The 16,982-nt window shown below is 46.3% G+C and overlaps 1 protein-coding gene across 5 annotated transcripts in view; it reads left to right on the plus strand.

Annotated features, from left to right (window-relative positions):
• The window catches only part of SSH2 (slingshot protein phosphatase 2), a 104,330-nt gene that overhangs the window by 79,910 nt on the left and 7,438 nt on the right, over positions 1-16,982 (plus strand). For 4 of the 5 annotated variants that reach the window (XM_074923299.1, XM_074923297.1, XM_074923295.1 and 1 more), the window contains 9 exons: positions 989-1,057; positions 1,839-1,904; positions 3,067-3,261; positions 5,114-5,207; positions 5,323-5,451; positions 7,534-7,580; positions 9,040-9,186; positions 11,530-11,730; positions 15,924-16,767. In XM_074923299.1, the coding sequence (XP_074779400.1) occupies positions 989-1,057; positions 1,839-1,904; positions 3,067-3,261; positions 5,114-5,207; positions 5,323-5,451; positions 7,534-7,580; positions 9,040-9,186; positions 11,530-11,730; positions 15,924-16,767 (1,792 nt within the window). The remainder of the gene's footprint in view (positions 1-988; positions 1,058-1,838; positions 1,905-3,066; positions 3,262-5,113; positions 5,208-5,322; positions 5,452-7,533; positions 7,581-9,039; positions 9,187-11,529; positions 11,731-15,923; positions 16,768-16,982) is intronic. The other variant, XM_074923296.1, reaches the window with a different exon arrangement.

Consider the following 16,982-nt stretch of genomic DNA (forward strand, 5'->3'; position numbering starts at 1 on the left):
TGTGCTGGGCACCAGTTGCTCCGAGGTGTGTGTGTTTACAGGGCTTCATGTCTGCTGAGCCTCTGAAGCCTTGAGTCTCACACTCTTCCCCCACTTCTCATGAACTGCAGAGACTGACGGGGTGTTAGGGCTTGTGGAAATTTGAGAGCAGATAGTGCAAAGCCTCAGAGCAGGAGGCAGTTGAATCCAGTTCTTCATCAAGATGCTGCTTTGATTATGGACCAATTTTACAGGTTTATGAGATTCAGCTTTTTCATTTGACAACCTGGTGGAGGTTGTGTTGGGGTTCCCCCGCCCCTGCCTTTTTTCCATCGCTTGACTTCTGCTTTTATCTTGGCTTTTTGCTCAACCTTAGAGAAAGCAGGTGACTCTCAGGGCAAAGAGGTCAAAGCAGCTGAGAGAGAAGTGGGATTGCCAAGAGGTGTCTGTCTCTGCTGGCTTTTGCCATCATCCTCGAGGTGTGGGAGGGCAAAGAAGGGGCAGGAGTCAACAACGGGTGATAGGCTGTGATTGCTAACCTACTGTGCTGCCAGTCACCCTGCTATTACACTGTACTGATCCCACATCTCAGCAGCTGTGGCTGAGGGACAAACAAGAAAACAAAGCTGTGGATTGCAAAATCAGAGCTAGAACCAAACCACTTGAGCCTGAGAGAGACTAATCTGTAAAGAAAGGCTTGAGCTGACTGAAGACTGGGAGCCCCCTCTGAAGTTCTGCACAGAGCTTGCTGCTTCTGAACCCTGTTTGCTCTTCTCCTGGGTGTATGTTAACCCTTTAAGCTTGCTTGGAAGAGTACTGCTGTACCCTGTATCCAGTTAATGATACTACACCTGTAGAACAACACTGGCACTGTTTCTCCCTGAAGCAACAGTGGGATTTTTCTTTTTTTTTTTCCTTACGAGTACAAAAATATGCAACTGTTGCAGTAAAATTAGAATTATAGCGTGGTGCTGTGGTAGATTAGCTGACCTTCTCTTTCTTACTACAGTAGCACTTGTACAATGGGCTTGGTGCTGCCGCTGTGGAGTGACACCTTGATCCACCTGGACGGGGATGGGTGAGTGTCTTTTTTATGTTCTAGATCAATAGCAAAGGGTCTCTGTGTGTGAGCTTACAGCATGGTGTATGGGGAAGGATTCAAATGATTGCAGAGCCCTAACAGGTCCACCAGACCTCCTGGTGTTGGCCTGTATCGAGTTAGTAGGCTCAAAGGCCTTAAATCACAGTGGTTATGGCAGGGAACACCAATAATTGACTTATCTGTGAATAAACACGCACTGAGACGGTGGCTTATGTGTGTGTTTAAGCTGGAGTAAAGGAGCTTTTAGTGGTGAGTGGGTGTGTAGTGAAAGCTCCTTAAAGGGATCTTATTATGTGTTCCTCCATCACGCTTCCAGCAGGCAGCGTTCAGCTGAACATAAAATAAGAATGATGTTTCTCTGCCAAATAGACACCTGACTTGCAGACTCTTGTTTGTGCCAGTCACAAAGGCTGTCCAGTGCAGTGCATGGAATGATGTTTCTTTCCTTGGTAGCTGCCCCAGGATCACTTTAGCTGGAGACTGTTGATCCCAGCTGTGGCACTGAATTTGTGTTGCCAAGGTAAACAGCCCAGCCCAGCACTGTCCCAGTGTCTTAGTTTCATTCCTGAACAGCAGCTGCTTAAAAAAGTTACCTTAGAGCTTTTAGCCTGCTATTTTGATCTGTTTGCTAGCTGAACTCATCAGTGTATGCATAGGGCTAGTCCCTTGCTCTTCTAATGTGCTACAAACTATCAGTTATTAACTAAAAAGTGGCTTTTTGGACTCATTTTTACGGTGCCTTTTTTCCTCTCTCCAGAGGGTTCAGCGTATCGACAGATAACAGGGTTCATATATTCAAGCCAGTGTCTGTACAGGCAATGTGGTAAGTACTTACTATAATCTGTCCCAGTGATCCTTTTTCCAAGGTGTTTTGGCTGCCTGAGCTTTTAAAAAGCAGGTGCTGCTTTGCATTATTGGTATCTTGAGACCTACTCAAGCAGCTAGAAGTCTCCTTCAGAGAGAGGGAAGGAAGTTTCATACCAAAATAAAAAAACATGCAAGTGCTGGTATACAGCAGTGAGTTTATAATGTTGCTTCAGCCGCACCTTTGTCTCAGCTGGGGGCAGGAAGGAATAGGGTAATTTTCCTTGCAAAGGGTTGCTGCTTTGAATCTCTCCAAAGCAGAATTGCTTTGAGCATGTGTTTGAAATACATTCATTTTTTTTTATTTGTCATAAATAAGGAAATACACGCTGTGCATATTTTAGGAGTCTCTGTCTCCAGTGAGATATGTTCATTGTGATAGTGAGAAGGAAAGAGAAGCTGCCTGCATTTTTCTCCCCTTTTAGGGTGGCTCATGTAAGAATGTAGTGGCCATGAAAGTATTTCTGGCTCAAGCTTCTTTGCATTGCAGAAATACATTGCCTGTCAGGGTGTCATGCTACTGTGTCACCCTAGTGATTTTGACCTGGATCCTTCTGATCTTAGTCAAAGATTTAAAACAAGCTAAAAATAGGAGAGCGAGGATTTGTTTACCAGCAGCAGCTGCAGAAACTTCTGATATCCCTTGTGCAGTGAGAGAGGACAGACACCTAAACACCTCAGTAAAGTCAAGTCCTAAGCCCTTGGTTGTGCAGCTCTCCTGGTGTCCCTGCTCTGCACGCAGGGGAGCTGAGGTTACAGTAGTTGTCAGAGCACCCTGTCTTGGCCACAAACTCCCCATCTTACATACGGTTTAGGTAGTTGTAGCAGTCTTTGGAGCCAGAGATGCAGATGGTTTTGCCTCTCTGAAATGTGGGCACCTTTTCTGCCATCCAGGCTTGTCTTTTCATACTTCAGTTAAGGCATACGAGCTCTCGCAGTGTGTGATTATCCACACCCTTGCAGGACAGCCTTGTGCCTAGTGCCAGGGGCTGTTGCATGTAGGACTGGGGTTTGTACTAACTGATGGGACATGAGCAGCATCCTGGATTTGGCTGCTGCTTTGTGCTTGATACCAACCTGAGGAAGAAATTATAATCCTGCAAGTATTTTTCCCTTTCTAGGTCTGCTCTGCAGAGTTTACATAAGGCTTGTGAGGTGGCACGACTCAACAATTACTACCCAGGGAGCCTCTTCCTCACGTGGGTCAGTTACTATGAGAGCCATATCAACTCCGACCAGTTGTCAGTAAATGAGTGGAATGCAATGCAAGATGTCCAGTCCCACCGGCCCGACTCACCCGCCCTCTTCACAGATGTGTAAGTTGGTCTGGCTCTGCTAAGCCAAAGTGTTTGGCTGTCAAGCACTGCAGTATCCAAATGAGGAGACAGTTTCCACAAGTGATTACTCTTGATCAGGTATTAACGAGGAAAAGCTTCCTGTTCCAGGTAGTAAGCAGACCCCTAGCTAGGTAGACACCAGCACTGGAAGTTTAGCTCTCCTGGGGCTCTCTTGTATCTCCTCCAGCCTGTTTTCAGTCTAGTTGTTTATCTTGGGCTTTAGGCTTGCACATCTTTGCTTCTGCAAGGTAAGTCCTGTGTTACTGGTGAGAGAGAGGTGTGGTGTATTCTAGTACCTAGGCCTTCCTCTTGGCTGGTTTTGTCCTCTGATTTCCAGGCCTAGTGTCTCTTAGAAGGAACAGGCTTCTCTGAACTTTGCTCTTACACTAGTGCATGTCTGAGCACATGTTTGGAGTAACATGGTCTTTTTTTCCTCACTCAGTTAATTTTGCTGTAAAGTGAAACGTTTATGTATGGACTTTTGAGACTCTGAGCTCAGAAGGATCCTCATAGGCACCCATCTGATACACCTGAGAACGGGGACAAAGAACAGTGAAGTTTTTCCTCATCCTGAGGAGCTCTGCAAGTGTGCAACAGGACAGTATATAGGTCCCAGTCTGCATCCAGCTAAATGCAAGGATGTCTGGTGATAGATGGTCCAAAACAGTGGCTGACGTAGATAGGTAGACAGTTTGGAAAGGGAAAATGTTTAGGCTATATCAACATTCAAGGTTTATAACCCCTGTAATTAGTAATTGCTGATGGTACTGATACCATATAACCTCAAAGGTAGTCTGTGTCCAGATGTGATGCCAAGTGTGAGGGCTTAGTTGCCTGGTTTGTAGTAGTAGAAATGACTTCACTTGCCCCAGCTGCTTTCCCAGTATAATAGTGCCATTGGTTGATTTATGCTCCCAGATATTTCCTGTTGTTGAAGTTCAGTGAGTCAATAATAATGCTAAGCAGTTGTTCAGCTGTGAACAAGTCTTCACACTTGATTGTTTTTTAATGTACAAGGAGGGTGCCTGAAAAGTTTTGGCAGGCTGTCAGATTAATATTCCCTTGTAGTTTTTCATATATAAATTTTATGTAATGTACCCTTTTCCCTGGTGGCAGCAATTGTATGGTTTCCTGCAGACACCTAGACAGCATTCTCTTAATTGAGTCCTGAAGTAATGTGTGAGGTTAAAAGTACCAGGAACTTCCATGATTTTTATTTGTGGACAACCAGTTGGACACTTGTAAAGCAGAGAAGTGTCTGTACAGTCATCATCCTGGCACCCTTCCAGAGAAAGAAGAAAGGTGGTGTGAGATATTGCTGCTGGGTCCCTTCTAAAGATGATGGGTGAGACAGCTCTGTGCTGCTGCTCTGTTGCAGCTTCCCCTGGTGTTAGTCAGGCTATTTTTGCAGCTGGTGATAAGGGCCCTGGCAGCAGAGGCTGGAGGAATGCACGGAGGCTTAGCTGCCCTCGTTTCTCCATGTAAGGAGCTTTGGAGCTGTTACCTTTCCAAGAAAGGTAGAGGGAGGCTTAGATATTGCTCCAGAGAGTTTAATGCAGCCTTCCCAATTTAAATTTTACCAAATACCAGAGGTTCTCTGGATGACTACAATGGATTAGGAGCATTCAGTTAGTCTTTTCCATATGCAACTGGGAATCTAAACTGGGCTTTAGAGTCACCTGAATTCCCTCCAGCTGAGGACATGCTTGGGGGAAGTAGTTTGAGTATCTGAGACTCTGCAGAGTATCCAGTCTATACAATACCTGCTTAAAAAGTGCCACGAGTTCAGTTTGTTTCCCTTCCCAGTCACTCTGTTGCTTTCTTCTGATAGCCCAACTGAGCGGGAACGCACAGAACGGCTAATTAAGACCAAGTTAAGGGAGATCATGATGCAGAAAGATTTGGAGAACATCACATCGAAAGAGGTGAGTGGTGAGGGAGCAGCACTGGAAGTGCTGTTGTGCAAACTAGAGAGCTCTGTACTTTACCGTGAAGAAAGGCCAAAACAAAAACTTCCTTGCGTTTCTCCTCCCCACCCAGATACGGACCGAGCTGGAGATGCAGATGGTGTGTAACCTGCGGGAGTTCAAGGAGTTCATTGACAATGAAATGATCGTGATCCTTGGGCAGATGGACAGCCCCACGCAGATATTTGATCATGTCTTTTTGGTAAGTCTAACAGTGAATTCAAGAGTAAACACGCCTAACACTTTTCACTATGGCTTGGTTGACACGGAGGCTCTGGAGGAGCTCTCTGAAGGAGACGTTGGCTGATCCTGGGGTCACATACTCTTAAGCAAGACACTAGTGCTACTGAACAAGAGCAGCCCAGTTTCTTGGCTGTACTAAAGTTTGCTGTACAACACCAGCCAGGCTGTAGACCCTGTCACTAGAGGATAGAAGAGAAAACGTCCTAAGTCTAACTACTCTTCAGGGCTGTCTCCATTGATGCAAGAACAGTTTTGCGGTTTTAACTGTCGAGGGTACCCAATGTCAAGTTCTTAGAGTATACGTGTGTTTAGGAAGGGCATAGCTACAGCAAAGATGGAGGGGAGTTACTGGGGAGAGCTGTGTAACATGCAGGTATCATGGAAAGCTCTGAGTTCGTATGATCTGGTAGGAGCAGAGGAGTTTAACGAAGAATCCTGAAGATAAGTCACTTAAGGAAACCTAAACATTTTGCTTTTTAATGTTTTGCTTGGTTAGTTGCCTTTCATTGCTGCTGGGGCCTGTCTAATTACTGCACCTCCTTTTGGTGAGTCAGCACTCCGCTGCATTTCCCAGCCCTGAAGCAACGGACGCAGGTTTGGTCGGGCTGTCTAGCCTATGAGGTTGGCTCAGCTTTAAACAAAGCCATTCCTCTTGGGCCAGCTGGGCTTTCCAAATCGAGAGGGCCTCTCCCAGTCTCCTGAAACTTAGTGCCATGGCTCAGAAGGGGTGGTGTATGTTAATGTGAGTGCTCCCAAGAAATTGTGGTGGGCTAGAGCCAGGAAACTTAAAGTACCTACAATGTAATGGATTTTTTTTTTTTTTTTTGTAGACTATGTGTTCTCTGGAGAGAGATGTGTTGCGGGCTTACAGTGCTAGTCAAAAGCAGTGCAGGCAGTTCAGTCCAGTGCAAAGCTTGGAGTCTTGGCTCTGAGTGCATTTAATGGGAACAAGACCTATAAAACAAGGCTTGCAGGCAGCACCAAGGAGAAGACCTGTGGCTAATGTATGCAATAGAAGTATTTGAAAAGCTGCTCTCTGCAGTAGGGGCAGTGCTGTTGGGGCTGGGCATTAGCTTAAGTCAGGAGCCTGTATACTGCAAGGCAGAGGCATGCAGTGAGGTCTCTAGAGGGCTCGGAGCTGTTTCCTTTCAGGTGGAGGTAAGAGCCCTGTGGGATCCCAGTTACGGAGTGCTAAAACAACTAAGCAGAAAATGAGACCTGATGATGGTGCTGATTGCGGGTCAAAGTACAGGAGAAAGGCTTTCACCACTGCAGCATTGTTCTCCATACCCATGGAAACTGGTGGTTCCCAGGCCTGAATTAAAGTATTCTTCCTTGGCCAGAAAGAGATGGCATGAAGCTAAGTCTGGAGGGCTAGGGTAAATACAAGAGGGATCAAAATATGTGCACCTTAAATTTTGAAGGAAGCCTTTGTCTTGAGTGATTTTTTTCCTCAGTCGGGCTTTCTGTGTTTGAGCAGGAAACAGGCAACTTGGAGGCCCTGCATCTGCCACAAAGAAGGTTCACTAGCCAGGGTTAAATGTGTTTACTTCTCTGCTCACACAGGCTTTGAATGTGGAGAGAAGAGGTGTAACCCAAGTGAGCTTACGGTGTTGCTGCCTTTGATGTGTGATGGGTGTTTCATGTATAAAGAGCACCTGGATGGTTTTTAAACGCAGGCAGTCTCTCTTCTGCAGGGTAGAGCTGGCAGCAGCCTCAAGGGAAAGGGTGGAGTGGTCTTGTCTTCAATGTTGATTTGTCAGCGTTTGCAGGAAGTGCCAACCTATGGTGCTGGGCTCCTGCTTTGCAGAGCTGCTTGTTGCTTCAGAATAGATCTGGTTAATGGGGTGAGATAAGGTGCTGAACATCAGCCCTGTTACCACTTTTCTCTGTACCCCTTTACTCAAAAGACCCCCCGCTCGCCAACACTTGTCTGACCAGCTTCTTCCTCTAGTTTGTTGGTGACAATCCCTCTGTCCATCAGTTGTCTGGCCATGCCTTCCTTCTGGTTGAAGTGTCCCTTTGCATGTTTTCCCTGCAGGGCTCGGAATGGAACGCCTCCAATTTGGAAGACTTGCAGAACAGAGGGTAAGTAGCTTCAGGCCATCAGCTTAAAAGCAAGAGCCTGGCCTCAACACTTGTCTATGCAACAAACTCTGTTCCATACCTGCTGTGTAACCTGAGTCTCACTAAAGGGTTTGCAGATCAGAACAAGCTCTGGCTTCCTCCAAACTTGGCGTCCCACTAACAGGCACCCTAAAGTAAAAGAATCTTGTACCCTGACCTTGACTGACATCCCCTCGGCGATCAAAGGAAGCCAGCGATCTCATAGCTATAAGGAGCAAAAAGCTACAGTTACTTCACTGGGTGCTGCGTGGTTGGCTCTGTGCCCTCTGCTTCAGCCCATTCTTCTGGAGTAAGCTCTCAAGATTACAGAGGCAATTTGGAGTCTGGACCTCCGGACTGTGGCAGGAAGGAAAATCTGTAGAAGACTGTTTGTTGCTTTGGGTGGGGCCCAGTAGGAAGTAAAGTCCTGTAGCTCTCAGGCTTAGCATTGATGCGTTCTTCTGTCTCCTGCCCTTTTTACCTTCCAGGCTTAAGCGTAGTGTGTTCTTTCTCTAGGCCAGGTGGATCTGAGCACCAGGATTTTGCAATTAAATCATTATGGGATTGGTTTGTTTGTGCCAATCCAGTGGAAAAAAAACTAATCACTCTACTGAGTTTAATTTATAGCATGCTTCTGTACCTCGGAGAATCAGCCTGGCAAAACTGACCCTCCTCATTCAGCTCAGGGTCTGCTGCAGCTTCCTTGGGTCAGCCCAGGTCCTTTTGACTGCCAGTGATCTCATACCTGCTAGGGAAAAGGGATGTCCCTCCCTTGTGATGCTCTTGTTCTGTCTGATATCCCAGCATGAGTGCAGTTCATAAGCATCTTACGAGTAACCCTCAGGGCTAAAAATACTGGATGTAGTGTACATAAATACCATATGCTTTCTCTAGCAGTTTCCTTTCCAGAAAATTTAGGGATAAGAAATAAATCCTCCCCAGTGGCTCATTGTCTGTTACATCTCTCTGTAGTTATTTTATGCATTTATTTAACTACGGTGTTGCTCAAGAGCTTACGCCTTCAATCTTCCTGTGTTGTTAGTGCAGCAGGAGGAGGGACTTAGAGAGGGGCTTTGAGAAAGTGTCCAGACACTGACTGAACAGTTGGTGCAAGAGCTGCTGTGACACTTGGAGAGGTGATGGGCAAGCAGTGTAACCTGACGTAGCATAGAGGAAGTTTCTATGCAGTATAGGTGGGAGCCCTTTTGTAAGAGGTTAGGCTCTACATTGCTCGGCAAAACCTTTTGTCTGTGTTAGTTGCTGCTTCCTTGCATTAAGTCCTGGTTTCCAAGGAAGTGTGTTTGGGACTGCAACTTCAAATTCTTTGAGTTTTGCCACTCGCAAAGCAAGGCAGGGCTGTTGTGTAGCAGCTGTGATATTTCTCTGAACTTGTTGCGTTCTGCACGCTCTGGATTTTTATCTGCTGTCTGTTTCCATGCAGGGTGCGGTATATTTTGAATGTGACTCGAGAAATAGATAACTTCTTCCCTGGACTCTTCGAATACCACAATATTCGGGTATATGATGAAGAAGCAACAGATCTTCTGGCTTACTGGAATGACACCTACAAATTCATCTCCAAGGCAAAGTAAGTCTTTTCAGAACAAACATTTAGAAGACATGCACTAAGCATTTTATATTTTCCTGCTGATTTTCTTAACTACTTTTCTTCCTTGCCTACCTAGGATCAAAGCATTTTAATTTCGTAGTCTCTGTCAAAGTGTTAGAGTTGCCTTCTGCAAATTTTCATTCTTGTGTGTGCTTGTACAAGGAGCAGTTAGGACTAGTGAGGGGTTTCTGCCCAGTTGCAGTCCAGGCAAACCATGGAGATCATTCCTGTACTAGAGAGCTAACAGTTCACCTGCTACTTAGGAAATGCTGTGGATCTGCAGAGGTGCTGGTGGGAGGAAAGGGCAGTAACAAACTGAGCAGGGTTTAACAAAAGGAAGAAGCAAAACCTTATCAGCCAAACACAAACGTAAGTTGTTCTCTGCATTGTGAGGTTGTACAATGAAACCCACAGTCTGGAAGTGATTTCTTGTAGCGTAATGCTCCAGAGCAAACTCTTACCTTTAACAGGAGTAAATGCCTATGTAGGTCTCTGAGCTGTCAGTTCCAGTGAGTAATCTGATAGTGGATGCTGAAAGTAGGGCCTTTTCACTGCAAGGAACTGCATCCCAGTTACATGAGCTGTCTCCAGTTAATTCAACAGCATTCTTAAGGGAAAACTGGTGAGAAAGCAGATTGGCAATACGTTTCCTTTAAAGTATTATTTCCATTGTAGAAGTCTGTCATCTCTTAACTGTAGCTGGTGCTTGCAATTACTCATAGCCTTTAAAAGCTGATTTGTTTGACTGTGGCTCAAGACTTACTTTATGTAAGATTATTTCTTCAAAAGACATCGTCATATTCCCTTAAGTATTGATTTTGAATTGTTGCCATCCTCAGAAGTATTCTCCTGCCCAGAATATTTTCCATTGAGGTTTAAACGATTGGGCCTCGGTACTATGTATGAGGTGATATAAGTTAATGATCTTCCAAACTGGGGCAATTACTGTATCCCCTTCTTTACCCTGTCTGCTTGTTGTGTTTGAGGTTTATTTTAGTCACCAAAAGCATTGCAGTGTTTTGACTAATTTGATTTGCAAGGTTGAGAAAGTCTTTGAGCAGTCTAAAGGCTGCTATAGCCCCTTATACCCCAAACAGTGCAGTCTGCGGAGTGTGGGTGCAGGTACAGGCTCAGACAGCTGCGAGCAGCTGAGGTCTGAGCTTGTCGAGGCACATGACCGTGTGTGCTCTCTGGCCTCCTGGTTTGTCCTGTGGGAACTTTACACGGCTGGCAATCCAGAAAACCTAGCACTTAAAGGAGAAAATGAAAGGTGCCAAACCCACATTCTCTCAGCCTGCTCTGCACCAATGCTGTCTGGCTCACAGGGTTCACAGAGAAGGGCCGTAGCCTTCTCCTCATATTTCATGGCAGACAAATGTTTTTTAATTCCTTGGAGCAGAGTACTGGCTGCCCTTTCAGGCTCTATACGAGCCTCACTAAGCAGAGTAGCTGCTCATTGCATGCAAAGGCACTGTTTACTTTTCCATCAATCAGAAAAGATGAATTAAAGGAGAAGATCTTCTATCTGATGGCAGCAGGGCACGGGCTGCAGCCATCATTTGAGGTCTCTGCCTCCACCCGTGGGCAGGTTCATCTTTTCCACTCGCATTTAGACAGGTACCGTGGTGAAGGACTGTTACAAACAGAACAGGGTGGGGAGCTTTCTACCTACAGACAGTCCTAAGAAATGGTATGGAGAAAAATCTGCCAGGTTGGTCCACAGGGCTTTTGACTAGATTTGCACCTACCAGTGTCTTGAGATGTGGATGGAAGCTAGGTGGGGTTTCAAACACCTGAGTAAAGCAATGTTGTTGAGCCAGTTGCCAAACTCAATAATAAGCTGTCAAAAGTTTGCAGTAGAACAACATCTCCGTGTTGGCGGCTACCCTGAACTGCTCAGTATCTTCCAGGGATGTGTTTCTAAAGTTTCTCAACTGTGACATTGTGTTTGTGTGATAGATGCCCTTTTTATTATTGCAGGAATACTGCTTGATACCAGTGGGCCATTTGGGCTGAGTTCAAGGATGCTATATTAGTCTTTAGCAGTCTTCATAAATATCTGCAAACAGCTGATGTTTGTCCACTTTGCGATAAAAGTTTCAGAATCTGTTAAGAATATTAAGACCTTATTCTTCACTTTCTTTGTGTGTCTTGATCCACTTTGTAAATTGGATTATCAGATCACGTTCCAGACTTCAATTTAGGCCACAGTCTTGAAAATGTGTTTGATAATGCTCTGGTAAAGAAGTTGGTATTTTCTTAAGCTTTTCAGAGGCTGTATTTTCTATTTAATGATCCTCTTTTGTCTTTCTCCTGCTTCAGAAAAAATGGTTCTAAGTGCCTGGTGCACTGCAAGATGGGAGTGAGCCGCTCAGCATCCACGGTGATCGCCTACGCCATGAAGGAGTACGGCTGGAACCTGGACAGGGCCTACAACTACGTGAAGGAACGGCGCACCGTCACCAAGCCCAACCCCAGCTTTATGCGGCAGCTGGAGGAATACCAAGGGATCCTGCTAGCCAGGTGAGTGGAAGGAATGACCCCGATTACTGATGGTAAGGCATAAGACTTAAATGTGTTTTAATTAGAACTTCCATCACTGCATTATGTAAGCTCGTGATTGACTTGGGAAAGATAGCGCTCTGTTTTCGTGGGTTATCTCAGCTGAGCCTGGGAAAATGGGCATAATAAAGATCTTTTAAGAGTCTGCTTGGCTTCTAGGACGGGGTTTTTTTTTTTTTGGAGAGTAGCATCCCATGAACTGCTATCCAAATGGAACATTCAGAGCTGTGCAGACTCCAGCAGAGATAAATGATGTTGCTATTGCTTGTAACATCACTTGGCAGGGAACTCGCTTTGTCTCCATCTCAGCCTTACAGTTCCCTGTTGAACATGCCCCTCCTCAGCAGCTGGTCTGGTTTTATTTAGATCCCTTCGGTAAGTGTTGGTGTTAGGGGAGGGGACAGGATGTTCTGTGCATTGCAACAGCGATGTTTATTCCTGCATGGAGTCCTGAGGCTGGTCTGGAGCTGGGCCTGGGTACAGGCAAGTGTGTTGTAATCCCAAGCCTATCACCTGATTAGCAAAAAGACATAAATATTGCATGTTTCTGAGAAATCCATTTGTAAGCTGCGTTAAGCAACATCTTCACGTGATCAGCTGGAAGGAGGTAGTGATACTCTGTTTTGCCAGATTACAATATTTTGTTTAGGATCCTGGTGTGCTTTGCCAGGGAGTAGATCTGAAGCAAGCAGAATTACCCAAGCTGAGCCTCCTGCCGCAGGAGGTGGCTCTTAGTGTGTTTTGACCAAAGTAATTATTTCATAGCTTCTTGGTGCAGTTGAAAGGCGCCTGCGTTGTGTTGTTCTTTACAGCAGCTCAGGCACTAATATGCTCTCTTTAGGACACACTTCTCACCTCTGCTTGGTTTTGTCCCTTTGGGTCTGTCCCATCCACGTGCAAAGACCTCCCTTGGCTTTTTCTTCACTAATGACTTAACATTGCTCCTTTGCTCTCCACCTGCTTCCAGTAGTCTGAGTATCTCGCTGCTGGGCCGGGTTTGGATTCCCAATTTTTACACCAAACCCCTGGTGTAAGCTCCTTCTGTCACTGAAGTGTGCTTCCTCTTTCCCTCTCTGCACGGATCAGCAACCTGAGGGCTCCTCCCAGCTTATTCCCTGACTAGGTGCACCCACAGGATCTTTGTCCTCCACCTTTTCCTGTGCCTGCCTTCCCCCTGCTCCCCAGAGGCTGACTGCCATAATTACCCTCTTTCTGAAAAAAACAGCCAAGTAGTACTGAATCACATAAATCACAGTGGAATAGATACTTTAAAAATTGTGCTCTTCTAGACTGAGACCCTCTGAGACAGACACCACCCCTTCTTTGGTGCCTCGTGTGACACCAAACGTGCTGCTGCCAGTTAATAAAGGTCAGTGCTTAACTCTGAGCTAGACTTGACCTGACCAGTGTGGTGTGCTGTGTAGCATTGAGCAGACTGGGAAATTAGGTTTTGCTGGAGTAGACTGGATGGAGAAAAAGAAGCTTTTTGGATGTGAAAAACATGTCAACATCCTTTGCAACAGGTTGGTGAATGCCTGTGAGCCCTGGGCTGGTAGCCCTTAGCCCTGCAGTTGGTTAAGGTAATCTGTCAGTCTGGTAGTTGCTGGCACACCTGCAGAGCGACCCCATACAAACATTTTGGTTAAGGATTTTTTTTTTCTCCTGTCTTCCAGGAATTTATTATTCAGGAGGCAAATCTTTCTTACTGCCATCATTTATATGGTGTGTGACTCCTCTTCTACTTAAGCATGCCACTGCTTCTGACCTGCTCTGCAAGTCCCCATACAATGGCACAAACAGGATTACTTGCGAGGCTTTAAAAAATGCAAGAGCAGTGCATTACATCTGTGCGTGTAGCACTGAAAAGCCCGCAGTAAATGAAGCTTCAGTGAAGCAAGGAATGGCCTCTGTGCTGCAAAAATGGTCCCTCTTTACACAGTTCCTCTCTCGGCTCCAAACTGCGTTTTTTCCTCTTGCTTCTCTGTGTTATTTAGCTTTGCCCTCTGGCCACCTTGTTTATTGCTGCGGTATTCCGGGACAGGTAAAAAAACCCAAAACAAAACACAAAACAAAAACCCAACAGATTCATGCTCATGTGACTGCTCCGATTTCAGAGGGAAGGTATGTGAGGGCAGCCATGTGCTCGCACTATCTAGTTACGGTTTTGTGTTGGGGTTATAGCAACTGGGATATGTTTTCCAGCTGTAAAATGAAAACCCCCTGCCTGCTTTTAGTCACAACAACAAGCGTGTTTTGCTCTTTGAGACTGCAATACTTCCTGGGGTTAGTTAAACTGTCCCCTCTCTCTGGTGATAGACACAGAAAAGCTGAGCCAGTCCTGTTTATTTTATTAGTTATGAATAAGTTATGGATAAATTTGGGATCCTCTATGCCTTGTGCAACTTGTGAATCAACAGCAGTAGTTTTATACCAGAGGCTGCAGTGTGGTGGTCCAAAGCTGGTGTGGACACAAGCTGGCCAGCCCTTGTGCTGTCCCCAGACCTCGTGCTCTGTCTGTCACACCGAGTGCCTGGGCTGCCAGGGGCACTGCCCAGGAAAGTCGAGAGGTGGCTGTGGGCTCTAGGAAGGGATGTGAGCTCCTGTTCTCTGACCCTGCTTTTAGCACCTCTCGCAGGTTGTAAGGCTGGAGGAAGTGTGAGATTAATAGTTAGTACAATACACCTCTCCCAGCGGTTGTTGACACCTGGTTTGATTCTCAGATCAAGGCTGTGCTAGGCAAAAGTCTGGTTTGTTCACACACGAGGGTAATTTAACTTCCAAAATCAGACATGCAGCAGAGTGCTGGATTCGAGCACTGAAGCGCCAGGATAGGAGGTGCCCTCAGAAAACATCAGTAACTTCTCCCCAGGTTACATGAGCAGAGACGTGGGAAATCTTTGGCATCTCATACGGAGTCTCAGCAACAGCCTGCCCCACGGACAAGCCTGGTTCTGCAGCCAGTGTGAAACTTTGCTCCAAAACCCATTAGAGCTCGTGCACCCCAGAGCAACGCCTTTTGGCCTCTAGTCTTGACTCCTCTCTCCTCTGGAAGGGCCTGATTCTGCCCTGTCTCGTATACGGGGGTTGTAGCTGATGATGGGGTTGGAAAGCTAAACCTACGATGGATTATTTTCTTAGCTGCTGGGCACCCACAACTAAGCTGGTACATTGTAATTAGTTCAATAGCATCTGTTAATTAACTTACTGCAGCCAGTGGATGTGTCTGGGAGCGCCTGCTCCAACTAGCAAGGGACTAGGGAGGTTTTGCAAGGTCTCTTGCAGATCGAAGGACCTTTCTGTGGTATCTGCTCTCCTCCTAGGGGCAAACGGTGGAAGCACAGCCCTGTGGCCGTGGTCACTCAGCAAAGCCCTTGCAGACGTGGCTAGCTGGTGTGGTTTCACTGAGGGAAGTTGCCTCCTTTGCGTTCTCTAAACCCAGGGGCATGGGCTGGGTTGTTTGGCAGGTGGAGATCAGGAAAGTGGTACAATGCCGCAGACAGTTGCTTGGCCTTGTGACTGTTCAGACCTTCCTAAAGGGGCTTTCCAAGAGCTGCTGAACTCTTGAGCTTCCTTCCTGTGAAAGGCAGGTGGTGGTTTGGGGTGCTTGTTGGCTGTTGTGGGTGTCTTCTGTATTTTACACACACACACACCCACTCACCCCACCCTACCCCCTTGGTTACCAGAGCCCAGTTACGGATCACTGAAGCTATTCGAAGAAGGAGCCACAAGGGAAATTGGACTTTGTTCAGCATCCACCATCCACTCACGGCCAGGAATAGGGACCTTGTCTCTTGTAGTCATTGCTTACTCAGTAGCAAATGAATGCTTGCTGGCTGAGAAAGGCACAAATTCTGTAGTCAATAAGTATTCCATTTGTTGAGTAGACTGGTAAAATACTGCTAGGCAATACACATTTGTGGAGCAGGACGGTGCCATGGGGTTTAGCTGCTGGAAAGTGGCTTGTTACTGGGTCAGCTTGTCCAGCAGCAGGTTTGGCCCTGAACTGTTCAGATGAAGCTGCAGTTGTGGTCAATGACTCCAGTATTTGGCACTTTTTTTTTTTCATTTCATTGCATCCTCTTCCAACAAGATGGGTCTGGCTCTGGTATGTGAAAACACTACTCAATGTTTTCATTTGCCTTTCTTCCCCACAGCAAACAGCGACATAATAAACTGTGGCGCTCACATTCAGACAGTGACCTCTCGGACCATCATGAGCCCATCTGCAAGTCTGGGCTGGAGCTGAACAAAAAGGAGATCACCACCTCAGCTGACCAGATCTCAGAGGCGAAGACCAACGACAACCAGCAACCAATGTCTCCCATCTACTCAACTGAGCTGGACAGGGAGCAGCAGCTCCCAGAGGATGCAAACATGATCGAGGAGGTGTGTGTGAAGGAGAGAAGGATCCACCTGGAGTTTACATGTCAAGACTTCCACGCTGAGCAAATGGAGGACAAGCTAAACCTGAACAATATCAATAGCTGTACGACAGGGTGTTGTGTAGACTCTGTCCCCCCTGATAACTGCCACGCTTCTGAGGCCTTAATGCAACTCCAGCACCCCTTGGAAATAACAGAGTTTCCTGATTTGGCAGTGGACGATCTAGAAAAAGACGCCCTTAAGCCTGATATGAACGTGCACTTGGTTCCCATGGAAGAATTCACTTCGTGCTTAAAAGACTTTCCCCAGTCTCCAAACCAAAATTCCCCGAGCCTCCAACAGAATCCCCAGGCAGAAGTGACAGACCTCAGTACAGACAGGATTGATTTCTTCAGTGCTCTGGAGAAATTTGTGGAGCTTTCCCAGGAGAGCCGGTCGCGCACCTGCTCCCATTCCAGGACAGAGGAGCAAGGGAGTGGAAGGAACGGCGTCTCCAGGGTGCCTGTGATGGAAGTGCCACCTGCTGCAGATGGGAGTGCAGATGCTCGAAGAAACAGCTCTGGAAACTCTCCTCAGGCATCAGATGATTCTTCCACAGATGAAGAACAACAAAAGGTTAAACCAACTTCTTTGTTTTTCTAGGAACTGCTGCTCAAATCTATCTGTGGGTAGTTCTCTTGCTGTGAGGTTGCTGTGGACAGGGGATTTTCTAGCCTTGGTTTTCACTGACCAGGGTAGCTGTTTGGGGAGGGATTGCTAGAAGTTTCCCTTTTTCTTCACTTTTAGATGCTTGCCCTGTTCTGCACTTTTTCCTGAAACATCTCTCTGCT

This window comes from Athene noctua, chromosome 19, assembly GCF_965140245.1.
Source record: "Athene noctua chromosome 19, bAthNoc1.hap1.1, whole genome shotgun sequence".
In the NCBI taxonomy this organism is placed as follows: domain Eukaryota; kingdom Metazoa; phylum Chordata; class Aves; order Strigiformes; family Strigidae; genus Athene; species Athene noctua.